Below are 15,342 nucleotides of genomic sequence, written 5' to 3'. Positions count from 1 at the left end.
TGAATTGGGAGATAAAATTTACTTGATACTCCTTCTTCATTGGGTTATCTGTTCATCCTCTCTGGCTACTCTAGAAAATGAGTGGCCTGAAAAGGAACATCCTACTTGTACAGATTAGAGAACTGATAATTGGGATTTTCTGATTCCACTTTGGAATTCATTGACTTTTTCCTGTTGGTTCTTACAGACAAAAAGTTATGCCATTTTTCCCCTCACTTCTCACTTCTCAATTAGTTTTTATTATCTGTGTACTAAATATGAGACATTTCTAAACATCAGTAAGGCTAATTTTTGTGGTAAATTTCAAAAAGATGTCCTAGAACTATATTTTAATGATTGCTCAAAATGAGTTAAAAATATAAAACACAGTAATTCAAAAAGGGCATCCTTATTTTTGATTAACTTTAGTTAACTATAACATCTAATTTAGGAAAGTAAATACTGTAGTTTTCCACAATCCAGTTATAAAATGCATTTTTGGGGACCTGCTGTAATTCAGGAGAGTTAGGTGCATGTCTTGGCTATGTCTCCTGCTTCACAGTAGTTGCTCCAGCTCCTTTCTGTTCCCCTCTGTAGGGACCAGCAGCCCCAACTGAGAGTCTCGTCCTTCCTGCACCATACCAAGGACTAATGCAGGCATCAGGCATGTTTTCACTTTGGAAATTTTTATTAGGAATGGGAGCCAGACTGATGTTATCTACTTTGTATTAGTTGATTTCTTAGTATTAAGATTAGAGAATGCTTGTTTTCTGAGGCAAAATAAGTATTTTTAGAAAACCTTTTATTACAGTTGGTATTGTTTTAATCTTAAGACTTTTCAAATAGCTGCTTAGTTTCAAAAAAGTACTGTTCTATTAGCTTATTCAATTTGTTGGACCAAATGGTGTGCATACTACATTATCTTTGACTTGAATATAGATATATACAGTTGTCCCTTGCTATCCATGAGGGATTAGTTTCAGGACTTCCCTGGGATACCAAAATTCACAGATGCTCAAGTCCCTGATATAAAATGGCACAGTATTTGCATATAACCTATGCACATCCTGCCATGAACTCTTCACATCATCTCTAAATTACTTACAATACTTAACACAATGTAAATACTATGTAAATAGTTGTTATACTGTACTGCGTATGGAATAATGACCAAAAAAATCTGTACATGTTCAATACAAATGCAGTTTTTAAAAAATATTTTCAATCCATGGTTGGCTGAGTCCATGGATTCAAAACCCACAAATACAGAGGGCCAACTGTAAATTCTGTCTTATGTCTATTACGATGACTAAGCAAGCCTGTAGGTCATTGTGATGCTGGTAAGCACTTGGCCCTGTTTTAATTTTTTTCATTCATTCAACAGTTATTTTAACTGCCTTTTGTGGGAAACAACAGTGAATAAAACTGGCACAACCTCTCTGCCCCTGTACCATCTGCAGTTGATTTTTCATTCTTAGGTTTTTATAAGATAGTTTTTTCCTGTTATTTTTCACTAATAAGTGATTTTACAGACCTGTGGAAAGTGAATGCTATAAAAATTTACAAATTATACAGAAACACTGAAGTTGTTTCTTAAAAATGTTCTAAGTATACTGTTGCCCTTACTTCAAAACTGACTGCCTTCAGTTGGGTTATCTTAGTAAGATTCTTTCACATTATTCAAAACTCTCTTGTGTTTCGTACATGTAAATTACAATATTAAGAACTGGTAAGTTTCCTTTTGCAACCTACTTTATTTACTCTATATGAAAAACCTGTTTTAAGGAAATTTTTTGACATCTTCTGAATTACTTACTAAAGGCATCTTGTAAGCATACAGGAGAATAAAGCTTTGATGCTTGAGGTATTTGCCCTTAATTAGCAAAATCTATGTTTGACTTTTAAATATGAAATAATTATTGATGCAGGTAAGTGAAAAAATTCACAGCTCTTAGCAAAATGATTATCAGAACTATGGAATTTAAAATAAAGAAGCAGTTTTAATACAGGCCTATTCTTTTGCTGGCATCTCATAGGAACTGATTTTAGTAGACCCTCTGATGTATGACTCATTTTTGCTTGTTAGTTTTTTATATGAGTCACTGTTTTCGAATAATGTAAAACATTGGAAGATAAACCTGGGTGTGTGTGCACAAACACGCCATACTCTCTCTATTGTTTGTGTATGCAAAGTTGCCCTGGAAAAAATTGCTTCTTCTGGTACCAACAAAACATAGAAGGGTATTCTGAACTGCTGTTCATCTTAGAGTGATTTGAAATGGGTGTATGTATTTTCTACTTTGGTTCACAGTTCATCAGACCAAGGCAAAGAAGAATTTTCATCACTTGAAAAGCACAATAACCAATCTTTGATGAGTTTTGTTTTTTTTTTTTTTAAGTAGAAAAGAAAAACATGAGTACAAAACCAAGTTTTGTTGCACTTTTCAGAATAGTACTCCTGGTGCTTTTTAAGTTTTTCTTAATCCTATACAAGAGAATATACAGATAATTTTATCTAACTTTTCAGTTAGGATTACATAAATACAAACTGTATGTTTTTTATTATATCAGTCCAAAGAATAATTTCTAACCAGTCCTGCTTTCTTTTTTGGGGGGAAATATTTAGCAGAACTTTGAAATTATTTGGCAGCTCATAAGAACTCAAAATAGGTTCAATTTAGGGAAATTAAGAAATTCAAGATTATGTTTTGGGATAAAATAACGTAAAATGATTGGCTGTGTTATTTTAGACTGTAAAATACGTAGCATGGGTGATTTCTAGACTATTGGAATATGTCACAATATACATAATTTTAAACTGTATTGAAATACTTAGATGCTAAAGATTTTTATTGTAAAATGCCATTGAATAATAAGCATAAATAAAGATTTTATGAATGTATTTGAGAATGCAATGAAATTTATATGGATTGGAGAATAAAGGAAAAAATACGTAAACTTATTGTTTACTAGTTAACTTGGGTTTTCAATTTGTTTCTACCCAAATCGTTTTCCACTCAGACAGATGTATTAGCTATTACTTTACATTAACAGTTGTTTAAATTATTTAAAACTGCCTTTATAAACTATCTTTTAAACTTTTTAAGTCTTAAATTTATTTCCTTTTGGATATTTGGCAGCTCTAAAAGAGAAAATAGGCACTATCCCCTCTTTTGATCTTTTAAGTATAGTGACAGGATTTATCCACTTGCAAGTTGGTTTGCTAACCTGCCTTGTCATAGAAAACAGTAGAATAAAAGTGAAGTCACGGTTTTAGGGCATTCATCCCTTCTTTATCACACATATGCTGTCAAGTTGTTCATCTTCTGTGGGCCTCTCACCTTAAAATGGCAATGATGGTAAACACATCCACCTCTCAGATTCATTGAATTCCAGGGAGATAATAGAGATGAAAACACTCCACACGTGTCAGGTATTTATATTCTTAAAATAACTTAATACACAGAATGGTCTTTCATATTCTTAATTACCCTACAAAAAACTCAGTATGTGCCCTGGGCAAGTAAGTATGTACAAAGTTAATGTTATTGTTTTGTAATTTTGATGTGCAGAATTCCATTCTTCCATTTATGCATGTCCTGTGCTTTACAAAACAATGGAGCTTTTGCTTTAATGTTTAAAATATCTTTTATAGGTCTAAATTTTTGCTTTTCTTGTCTTTTAAACTATAAAAAAATGCTGCTTTCAGATATACCCTTGGCATTTTTATAATGATGCTTGAATGCCCTCTATTAAATACTTTATTGAGACATCATCAAATTCTTTAAGTGTGAAAGTTTTATTACAGGGGACATTTTTAGATTTGTGTTAAGAATCTGAAAGTTATTTTTATTTAACCTGTCATTAACATATCTGTTATTTTAACTGTTTGATTTAATTATCCCTTTATAATCATGATTTCTGAATGTTCATCTTTAAAATACTCTGAGTTTACTGATCTCACATGCCTTGTGCTCTCTACAATAGGTGATTCTAGATTATTCTGCCTTTTGACCATTATTCTTTTCATGTTTACTTGTACGATCAAGAATTAACAGATTTTTTTCTGTGTGTGATCTCAGTCTACTAATGATCATACTACTGATAGACATTATAAGCTACTTTAAGAGTTTTCAACAATGACCTCTTAAATCAAATGATGCTCTCTTCCTAACACCCCTTTCTTCTGTAGCAAATCTATATTTAACTTCTCTTGCATGCTTTTGAAATCTAAGGAGTGCAGAGTTGTTGCTACATTTCAGCCATCCTTGCAGCATCCTGAAAAATAAATTGGCAGGTGTTGCAGATAGCAAAAGTGTAGCTCTGAAAAGCCCCCATTGTGCTAGTGTGCACAGTATGGGCATGAGTGCTTTCACCAGGAGCCTGTTGTTCTTTGGGTGGCTCCAGATGTACCCTCCGAAAGGGGCCTAAGATTGTCACTTCCATAATATTAATAAACTTAATAAAATTTTGATCATTTGATTTATAAACAGTAGCCCTAATATCCGTTTCAGTAGGTAAGTCAGATTTTAGAAATAAATAAATTTGGGAAAGAAGTGGGGAGTCATTCAGCATCACAAATTGCTATTTATCTAGGTAATACTTTTTATTTATGCATTTATTTGGTCATGTAAACGTGATTAGACCTAATAAACATATGTAGTTGGTGAAAATTAATGCATGACTCGTAAGCAGAGTATGGAATGTAAGCATGTGCCATGAAACTGCAATTCTTTTATCCTGTATTTTCCATCATTTACATACCAGTTCCATTTAGAGGATAGTCCATTTTCACTTTTTTTTCATAGATTGGCCAAAATGGGAAGGATTGGATTCCACTCTCTTCCACGAAGAGTCAATGGGACTGGCTAAGATCAAAGTCTGAGGCTTTTTCCATCTGTAATCAGGTATGCATTGAACTAAAAATCACTATAATTCTATGCATGCACCTTTAAAGTATTTGACTGATATGCATATTATGAATGTGGTCTTTTATTAGATTTTGAGCTCACAACCTTATCCTATAGTTTGAAATGCACCTATGATAATTAATTTGAGTTTTGTAATATGCTAAAATAAAAAGGTATTATCAGCCATGAAAAAATTTCAGCTGGTCTTAGAAAAGTGTAATATTTGAAATCAGTGCAATCTTCATTGCTCAGTATGTACATCCAAAGATAACAGAATTCATTTGTTACTCCATATTGACTATCACCAATTTTAATAACAATCAAATGTTTGTATATTGCATATTGGTGCACTTCTAATAATTTTTTTTAATAACTTAGAAGTTGTTTTTCTTAACTGGAATTCTTTGCCCATTATGGTTGGATTTTATAACACAATGGCAAATATGACCAGTCTTTGAAGTATTTTCAGATATTAGTTATATGCAGGGATTTAGATACTTTGCATTCCATGTAGATTCTGCAATTGGGAAATGATCAACTTGTTTCCCACGATGTTCTAAATAGATGCATAAAAGTATCAGGTTAGGAAATCAAATAATGAAAATTAAGGTTTGTTTCCTGCCTTGGTAGAATGCTTTATACCAGTTTACAGTGTCATTACTGGTCACAGCAGAATAGCTATTTAGATATTTCCGAGGAAGGCAGAGGAGCTAGCTTTTGAATGAGAACATAACAGAAATAGAGCAAGAAGTCCTTGAGATCCAGAAAATCTAAAACAAAAAGAACATATGTTACTGTTGGTAATGTCAGTTGCACTGTGTTAATGTCACTTTTAAACAGCAAGGCAGATTTTTAGACCATTTGAATAGCACAAAGGCCTTGCCTGTTATCTACCCAATAAAGACACTTGAAGCAAGTGCTGATGAACTTACCCATATGCCTTACTATGTTAATCAAGTGAGTGGATAATTGCTGTATTTTGCCTGTTTAGAAACAGCCTTTACATAAAATACAGTTAGACCTATTGTAACATACAGTTAATTTTACAAAAATGTAGGTATTTAGAGCTCCTGGGAAAGTATAACTGGAATCTGTGAAAGTCAGTCTAATAGTAGCTTGGTAGTAGCTTGGGACAGCAAGTGTCAGTGTCAGTCTGGTGCCAAAACACAGGTGATATAAGGAAGTTGGTTTTAAAAGAGGTTGCAGGTATTATTTCTATGGTTTCTTAAAAGTACATCACAGGCCAGGTGTGGTAGCTCACGCCTATAATCCCAGCACGTTGGGAGGCTGAGACTGGAGGACTGCTTGAGCCCTGGAGTTCAAGACCAGCCTGGGCAACATAGTGAGACCCTGTGTCTACAAAAAATAAAAAATAATTAGCCAGGCATAATGGCATGTACCTGCAGTCCCAGCTACTCGGGAGGCTGAGGCACTTGAAGATAGCTTGAGCCTGGGGAAGTCAAGGCTGCAGTGGGCCATGATTGCCTCACTGCACTCCAGCCTGGGTGACAGAGTGAGACTCTGTCTCAAAAGAAAAAAAGTACATCACTCAACTAGCCTTTATAAACGTTGAGGAATTGGATCTTTGAGGAGCTGGTTTTCTTACCCTAGAAACAGAGTCGATAATATTTACTATGTTTTGTCGATGAATTTTTAAAGGTTTTAATTCATTTTTAAATTTTTTGTTTAAAAAGATATACGCCTTGCTGTACAATATGTACATTTCATTCTTTTTCGCAGCACCAATAACAAATTGAAACTCTGACACACCTTTTTACCAACCTTAAACACCTCTTTGATGATGTGTTGTGTGCCATGTCAGAAGTCCACACAGGTCTGCTGCACACAGGTTGCAGGTGTGTCCAAAGGCCAATGCCCTCAGCTCTCGGGGATGCCTGCTGACGCGTTTACCTACTAACCTCAGTGAGCCTAAAATTTTTGTGATGTGAAAAACGATGAGGAAAATTACATTAACCATGTCTTTCTCCCAAAATGACAAAGAGCCATGCTCTTCACCTAATAAAACATCAAAAGGTTTTACTATTTGAAGAATTTGTATTTGTTAGGAAGATGAATCATTTCTATTCTTGACTCAGGAATCCCTCAGAGTATGATGACACTGGTATAATGCATCACTTCGGGTGGTGCATTCAACTCTTTCAGGCCTCTAGTGTCTCTCCGTGAAGTACCTCTTCCACAGACTCAATGGTTCACAAGGTGCCTAAAAGAGTTTTCAGTTGCTTATCTCTGTTTTCCTATAATGCAGTCTGACTAGAGCTGACATGCACAAATCAAACTGATTTTTAGAGACTGAAATATTTGCTGAAACGTTTTTAGTCAGATTTATGTTCTCTCATCTTTTGTAAAAATTGAAGCTTAATAATGCCACTTTTTAGAGTCATGTTTTGATGCTTCATGAGAGTTCCTGAAATCACTACTACTATGCCTAAGTAAAACATGTGTCAAGTGGAATTTCAGGGTATGTATGAACTGTTCATTCTGAGCAATGCATTTCTATGTATTCTGACAAATATAAAGAAACCTATGGGGTTTCTAATGTAATGTGATGATATTACATTAGACCAGCTGAATCCATTTTATTGGTTTCTTTTTTAATTCAAAAGCATCACATAGCAAATAAAATTTTTAAAAATTGAGTTTAGTTACAAACTAGTTGTTTCTTATTTTTTTTTTCCAGTCCCTTTTTGCTTTCTTTTACGACCACATGAAACTTGAGAAGCCACCTAAAGCTATATCATTTAGTGGAGTTGGGCAGTTCCCAAGTGTCCAACAAGAAGGCCTGGTTTAGGCTGCGATGGCCACTGTCATTCCTGGTGATTTGTCAGAAGTAAGAGATACCCAGAAAGTCCCTTCAGGGAAACGTAAGCGTGGTGAAACCAAACCAAGAAAAAACTTTCCTTGCCAACTGTGTGACAAGGCCTTTAACAGTGTTGAGAAATTAAAGGTTCACTCCTACTCTCACACAGGAGAGAGGCCCTACAAGTGCATACAACAAGACTGCACCAAGGCCTTTGTTTCTAAGTACAAATTACAAAGGTATTAAACTCTATTTGTCTTTCAGATTATATTTTCTCTTATGTTGGCTGTTTGAAGCCATTGTAAACGTATGTATTTGTATACACATTTTTCAGCTAATTTGCAAAGAGGAAATGTTAAGTAGATTAGACATTGGTTAGTTTTTAGTATTCTAAATCACATACTTTTATGTGTTAGTGTCTTTGGACTTTTTAAAATAAAATGCTTAATGAGTAGAATTTCCATTTGTAGAAAGAAATTACAACAAGAAAAGGATAAGGACGTTTACGTGAGTATATTCAGTCTTGCTCATTTGCTTTTGTAATGATAGCTGGAAACCAGCAAAAACTAAAGTGGCAACTTAAATGGCTCAAGTTTTGCAGTAATTAGGTATATTAACTATCCTTGTGGTATATATTAAGTTAAACAGTTTCCATTACTAAGGGAATTCTGTGTTAGCATAGTAGTTTAGCTTCCATTTGAAAAGTGAATACATGCCATTTTTGTCATAATAACTACTTATAGATTATATCTGTGTTTCAAGGCACATGGCTACTCATTCTCCTGAGAAAACCCACAAGTGTAATTATTGTGAGAAAATGTTTCACCGGAAAGATCATCTGAAGAATCACCTCCATACGCACGACCCTAACAAAGAGACGTTTAAGTGCGAAGAATGTGGCAAGAACTACAATACCAAGCTTGGATTTAAACGTCACTTGGCCTTGCATGCCGCAACAAGTGGTGACCTCACCTGTAAGGTATGTTTGCAAACTTTTGAAAGCACGGGAGTGCTTTTGGAGCACCTTAAATCTCATGCAGGCAAGTCGTCTGGTGGGGTTAAAGAAAAAAAGCACCAGTGCGAACATTGTGATCGCCGGTTCTACACCCGAAAGGATGTCCGGAGACACATGGTGGTGCACACTGGAAGAAAGGACTTCCTCTGTCAGTATTGTGCACAGAGATTCGGGCGAAAGGATCACCTGACTCGACATATGAAGAAGAGTCACAATCAAGAGCTTCTGAAGGTCAAAACAGAACCAGTGGATTTCCTCGACCCATTTACCTGCAATGTGTCTGTGCCTATAAAAGACGAGCTCCTTCCGGTGATGTCCTTACCTTCCAGTGAACTCTTATCAAAGCCATTCACAAACACTTTGCAGTTAAACCTCTACAACACTCCATTTCAGTCCATGCAGAGCTCGGGATCTGCCCACCAAATGATCACAACTTTACCGTTGGGAATGACATGCCCAATAGATATGGACACTGTTCATCCCTCTCACCACCTTTCTTTCAAATATCCGTTCAGTTCTACCTCATATGCAATTTCTATTCCTGAAAAAGAACAGCCATTAAAGGGGGAAATTGAGAGTTACCTGATGGAGTTACAAGGTGGCGTGCCCTCTTCATCCCAAGATTCTCAAGCATCGTCATCATCTAAGCTAGGGTTGGATCCTCAGATTGGGTCCCTAGATGATGGTGCAGGAGACCTCTCCCTATCCAAAAGCTCTATCTCCATCAGTGACCCCCTAAACACACCAGCATTGGATTTTTCTCAGTTGTTTAATTTCATACCTTTAAACGGTCCTCCCTATAATCCTCTATCAGTGGGGAGCCTTGGAATGAGCTATTCCCAGGAAGAAGCACATTCTTCTGTTTCCCAGCTCCCCCCACAAACACAGGATCTTCAGGATCCTGCAAACACTATAGGGCTTGGGTCTCTGCACTCACTGTCAGCAGCTTTCACCAGCAGTTTAAGCACAAGTACCACCCTCCCACGTTTCCATCAAGCTTTTCAGTAGGATTCTGGGACATGGATTCATTACAGAAATGTATGTGTAGCCGTGCCCTAGATGACCATTTTTATTTTAGTGCCTACTTTAAAACAGTATAAAAATTTCTGCTTTTGTATAATACAAATTTTCATTAAGCCAGTATAAAATAGAAACTAGCTTTTAAAATGAGCTTTGGAACCATTTGTGTTCAGTTAAGTTTACCTGGGTATTTTGTCCTGATTCACTGCCAATTGTCATATTTTAAGACTTTTTTTTTCATGTAGGAAAGCCATTATTAGTAGTAAACTTTTACAAATCCCATTTTCAAATTACTTTTAGATCTTAAAATTTTCATTTTTGTCTAATAACAGTGGCTCTACCTTTTGACATCTGGCTCATTAAAAAATTTAGCAATAGAATGTAAATTGTATAAAATGTTTGTGAATAACTCAAGGGTTTAAATTTTCTTACTAGCTTCTAAATGGATTAATAATCAAGTGCTTCAAATGAATTAAGAGTCCAGTTTGGGAAGATAATAAATGTTTGTTAGATACACCATAATTTCAGATCAGTATATTCTGAAGACTCACTATTGTCTGGCTAAAATATTTGCCATCTTTATTATGAGCCTTTAAGGAAAACAAACCCTAAACACAAAGCATCAGTATTTATAGCAAAAAGAGACTCTTTGTTAGGTGACATGGCATTTCGTGTCACTTAATAGTTGGCCCTAAATTAGTACACAGGATGTTTTGTTGTGTTTCATCCTTCCTAACATGTTATCTTTTCATTTAATAATAGTAGTAGCGTATGGCATTGGGGTCTTCAGAGTCGAAATATAGGTAGATCTCTTTAATCTTTTCCACCTTTCACATCCAAGGGGTGGGTCAAGTGCAGCCAGCAATTTATTTTCATTGTTGGTCCACAGTTAGTCCATCATCTGGAGCCACTGTGGAACTGCAGCCATGAGGTGTGTTTATCCCACAGTGGATTGACTCAGCCTCTGTGGGTGACAGACTTCTAAGCAGGAAGATAGACGTGAAGCACATGGTTACATTTGGGAACTTGTCTAGGGATCATGGCCCCTGTAGCCAGGGTTAAAAACTGGACTTTTTAGAAGTAAAGTAAAAGCATATCGCTTATGTCATTTCTTGCTGAATGTGATACATTTTTCTTTCCCTTAAGAACCAAAAGCAGAAAACAAAAACAACAGTCCTACTCCCATGTTATCTTCCTGATTCAATGTGAATCCATCTGTCTTTGCAATATTTTGGATGGAGAATTTGAAGTGAAATGCATTAGAAAACTACCTGAGGAACTACCACAAAGTTTTAAGTGACTAGAAATATATACAGTAAAATCCCACTTTCATGCATCTCTGGGAAATGATAGGAGTGTTGCAAATAAGTTGAGTTTCTAGAGAGTAACAAAGTAAAGTAAAACAAACCTGTCTTGGTTAACATGGAAATAACAATTGAGAATATATTATATTCACTGAATAATTATAGGCTTTTCCTCACGTTAGACAACCAACATAATCTTCTTAAAGGTCTAATTAATATATTTTTCTAAGGGTCAGTTGGGACATTAACCTAAGAAACATATCTATTAAGCACTTGTTAACACCTTATTTTGGGACCGTCTCCACTGGGGATGGGGGCAAGGGTGGGAGGTTTTTAGAAGAGTATATATCTCTTTAAAAAAAAACAAAAATATTTCTGAGCACTCATTAGCCCTATATGGAAACTTCTTTCCTTTTTGTAGGGCCAGTTATCACTGCAGATTGCAATGTTTACCAAGAATTTCTAAAAATGAGTGCAGATTACTGAATATAATACGTTATTTAAAATATTTGGGAGTAGTATAATTTGTGGAGAAATGTAAATTGTAATAATGTAAATGGGGGCTTCAATATATATATATATAATACACACACACACATACCGCACTTCATAGAATCAAAGTTGCTCTCTGAAGGAGCTTTGGCTCCTGATATTTTATCATGCTCCTATATTTTTTTAATCCTAGGAGCAGTAGTTTTTATACTTATGTATTTAAATTTTATTATGAAAAATTACATTTATTAAAAAAGTGTGTTCCAAAGGCATTAAAATTATATATGTTAATAAGGAAGTACATTTTTAAATTTCTCAAACTGCTCCTAGCTTTTAGTTAGGAGAATATTTGTTCTGAAAGTAGGCTTTTCGCTCTGCTTCATTACTGCTTCCTTTAGTTTCTATGAAACAGATTGCTTACCTAAATCTTTAGTTGAATGATTAGTGTTCAATATTGCTTTAATCACCATATAAAAGGAAAAAAATTGGTGACAGAGCACAAATAGAAAACCTATTTTTAAATAGAAATCACAAATAGCAAGTGTGGAAGCACTACTTTATTCTGTTTAAAATATACTTAAGAAGTTATCAAATTAGTGAACTGAGACATTGGCCTTAGTAGGCTGTATTCACTGCTAATTTAAAAAAGGGAGTACCAGGATTTATTAAGTAAAGCATTTTGGAAATGGGGAATAGCGCCATATATGTATATATATGTATGTATGTGTGTGTATATGTATATATATGTGTGTGTGTGTGTGTATATATATATATATATATACACACACATACACACACACACACACACACACATACTTAAATCTTGCCCTGCATGAAATTCAAATACATGGAGGCACATCTTTCAGGGCACCAGTGTTAAAATTGTGGAGTCTTAATTTTCATGTGTACACCTCTTTGCCTGTTCCCGCCCCCACAGACTTGAAATAACACTTCAGAGTAAGAGGGAATTCAGCTAATTTGTTTTTAAAATTGACTGTAGTGGTCACTAAACCCTTTTTGAGAGAATTTCTATTAAAGATGAGGCAGACTCGCTTATTTGAATTGCACAATGTTCTAACAAGGATGTAACACAGAATTGGCTTCTTTTCCTAGAAAAAGATTGTTTATTTCTATGTCAACAAGATATGATTAAAAATAAATATTGCCAATGCTGTTTTCATTCTCTAGTGGCCAGAATCATTATCCTTGAAATTTCTGGTAGTGCCTTAGCTTGGTTAAAAAAAAAAAAAAAAAAAAAAAAGGGATTAACATTAAATAAAAGTAGTTTAGAATTTGGACCTCAGACAAGATATTGAACCTCATTCAGTTTCACTTCCACATGTGTGTACAAATTAGGTCACCAAACACGGAAGTGTGAGTGTGGAAGGATCTTGGCACTGTAAGCAATGCTATCCATTGATGTATACAAGTACCTTTATAGTTATCGATCACTGTCAAAACTTTCATTTTAAAATCCTATTACCACGTTCAGTTTTTTAAAACTTCAATTGTCCTGGCTGATTATGCATCACTCTGTGTGCAACTTTTTTATTTCATTTAATGTTTCTTTCAAGATGTGTATTTTTGCCTATTTGTTGCTTGTGCTTTATTTTTCTTAGTCATTTGTGGAATATAGTGATATATTGTGTTAATTTGGACAGTAGCGGTTTTTAAAAACCATATACTGACTGAAACATGAGCCAGAGCCGATTGCTTTATTAAGCTAATAATGAATGTTAAAGAGTACATATTTTCAGGATCGTTCATCTAGTGAGCAATACACATATTATAGGCCAATTTTTTTAAAAAAATAGAGCTTGGTCAACCTCTATACTACACATATTACAAGATATAGCACTTTCAAAATGAATCTAAACCTTTACAGAAACTTTCTTATAGGTTATGCCTTTTATTTTAAGACTTATTATAATTCAAGTGCCATTAGATGATATATATGTAGGCCTTTGATATATAATGCTTTGTGTACAAAAATGGTAGATGGTATTTTAAACAGGTACATTTTTACAGTGTTTTCTTATCAATTTGCTATATTGCACAGAATCAGTGTGTGTCTTTTCATAAGGTTTTACAATGGTTTATTTTTTTACAAGGTTTACGCGTCTCAAAGCACACTGTCTTCCCAGTACGTAAGTTAAAAAATACCAGTTCACCCGAGTTGCTTCTAGCCTACTGAGATCCATGTGACATTGGAGGAGATCTTTTAAATGTTTAGTATTCGTCATTAGTGATGGCTGGCTGTTAGTTCTGGTAAACGTGTGCCTAAGTTGAATTTGTCTTGTTTTTCTCACACTGTGTCAGCAGCCATGTCTACAACACAGATAGTCTGTTGTGATCACACAGATCTACATAAGTTGTGTAGTTTTGTGCTAAAAGCCCATAGGCAGCTCCTTTGGGATCATAGAAAAGAAGATCATGTGAGCAGCATTGGTGAAGGCACACTCAGATTGCACTTAGGGCCTTTCTATGATGTTGTCAACCCTCTGAGGATGGAAGGCAGTGTCTTTTGATGTTATCTAGCCTAGAAATAACACAGAACTATTGCTAATGTATAAAACACTTCATTGTATAAGCTTCAGTGGTACAGATGAACCAGAATGAATGTTTATGTTCTCAGAAACACTCCTTCAATATTATGTTGGATCATGCTGCTAATGTAACTTGGGCTACAACTCTTCATGGTGCTACAAACTTCTCTGTCTCATGCAGTCGTATTTTTTTATCCATAGAAAAAGGACTACATTAGGTGTAAAAGTGTACAATATATTTTTATACTGTGACTTAATTTGTCTTTAAACTTTTACACCACCACAATGTATTCATGTGCACTTGCAAAAGGAGATCTCGGACATGCAAATGTTACCAGAACAAACCCAGCATTTGTCCACAAGGTGACTGTAACTCAGAATGGAAAGTGGGCTTTGTAATAGGGTGTGGAGTGAAGAACATGCTGTATGTTACTAACAGCCCTTTGAATTTAACAAAAACTGGGAATCCATTAGGAAACGGATTGCATCATATCTGAACATAAGCTGGACTGCTGAAATTGTATTTTTAGCTAATGAAAAAGTGTTTGGACTAGTATTCTAAAAATGTTCTAATGATAAAGTTTTGAGTCAAAATAGAAAAGAAAAAAAATCTGCATTCCAGGCCGAATTTTGTATATTTTTATTGCATTTAAAATTGCTATTCTGTAATATTGGGAAATCAAGTGGCTTATCATGTATATCATGTACTTAAAATGTATTCACAAACTACTGTTGTATTTGTATAAAATATAGACAAAGATCATATTTTTTGTGTGTGTATAAGCTCTGTAAAATAGCAATCACATTATGAAGCTGCAGTGATACTACATTTTAAACATTCACATCCAAAGAAGCAGACTATTTATTGTCCATATACCAGATTTAAAATATTAATTTGCTGCTAATTAAACAATAGTACTGCAGCTTCTTGTGGCCTACAGTGTTATGTTTGCTGTAAGAATAAGATATGTGAATTCCACAAAATATATGAATAAAATTATAGAATGGCTTTAGATAATGTAGATCTTCCTGAAATCTTAATAGATGATAATTTTCTATTTGCTATCACATTTTTTCTTCAAATTATAAGTATTTTCTTATTTGATTAATAGTCTAATAGCTGGTTCTAGGACAATATTATTGAAATGTAAAATCTAGGTTTTTGGTTTTAAAACTTTTGTATCTTTAGAGGAAGGATAGAAATTTTAAATAAAAAAGTCAAAAGATGATGCATCAAAACTTGAATCCAGGTGAGTTT

At 34.6% G+C, this 15,342-nt stretch overlaps 1 protein-coding gene across 2 annotated transcripts in view; it reads left to right on the top strand.

The window, feature by feature from the left end:
- PLAG1 (PLAG1 zinc finger) overlaps positions 1 to 15,097 on the top strand; it is a 50,332-nt gene extending 35,235 nt beyond the window's left edge. The window contains exons 2-4 of one of the 2 annotated variants that reach the window (XM_003255987.2): positions 4,788 to 4,886; positions 7,588 to 7,946; positions 8,470 to 15,097. In XM_003255987.2, coding sequence (XP_003256035.1) covers positions 7,705 to 7,946; positions 8,470 to 9,730 — 1,503 coding nt within the window. In that variant the 5' untranslated portion in view covers positions 4,788 to 4,886; positions 7,588 to 7,704 and the 3' untranslated portion in view covers positions 9,731 to 15,097. The remainder of the gene's footprint in view (positions 1 to 4,787; positions 4,887 to 7,587; positions 7,947 to 8,469) is intronic. The other variant, XM_003255989.2, reaches the window with a different exon arrangement.
- The last annotated feature ends 245 nt before the right edge of the window (positions 15,098 to 15,342 follow it).

The sequence above is a fragment of the Nomascus leucogenys genome, chromosome 16, assembly GCF_006542625.1.
Source record: "Nomascus leucogenys isolate Asia chromosome 16, Asia_NLE_v1, whole genome shotgun sequence".
Taxonomy (NCBI): Eukaryota; Metazoa; Chordata; class Mammalia; order Primates; family Hylobatidae; genus Nomascus; species Nomascus leucogenys.
Note: the sequence above shows the minus strand (reverse complement) of the source record. Positions and strands in the feature narration are given on the sequence as shown.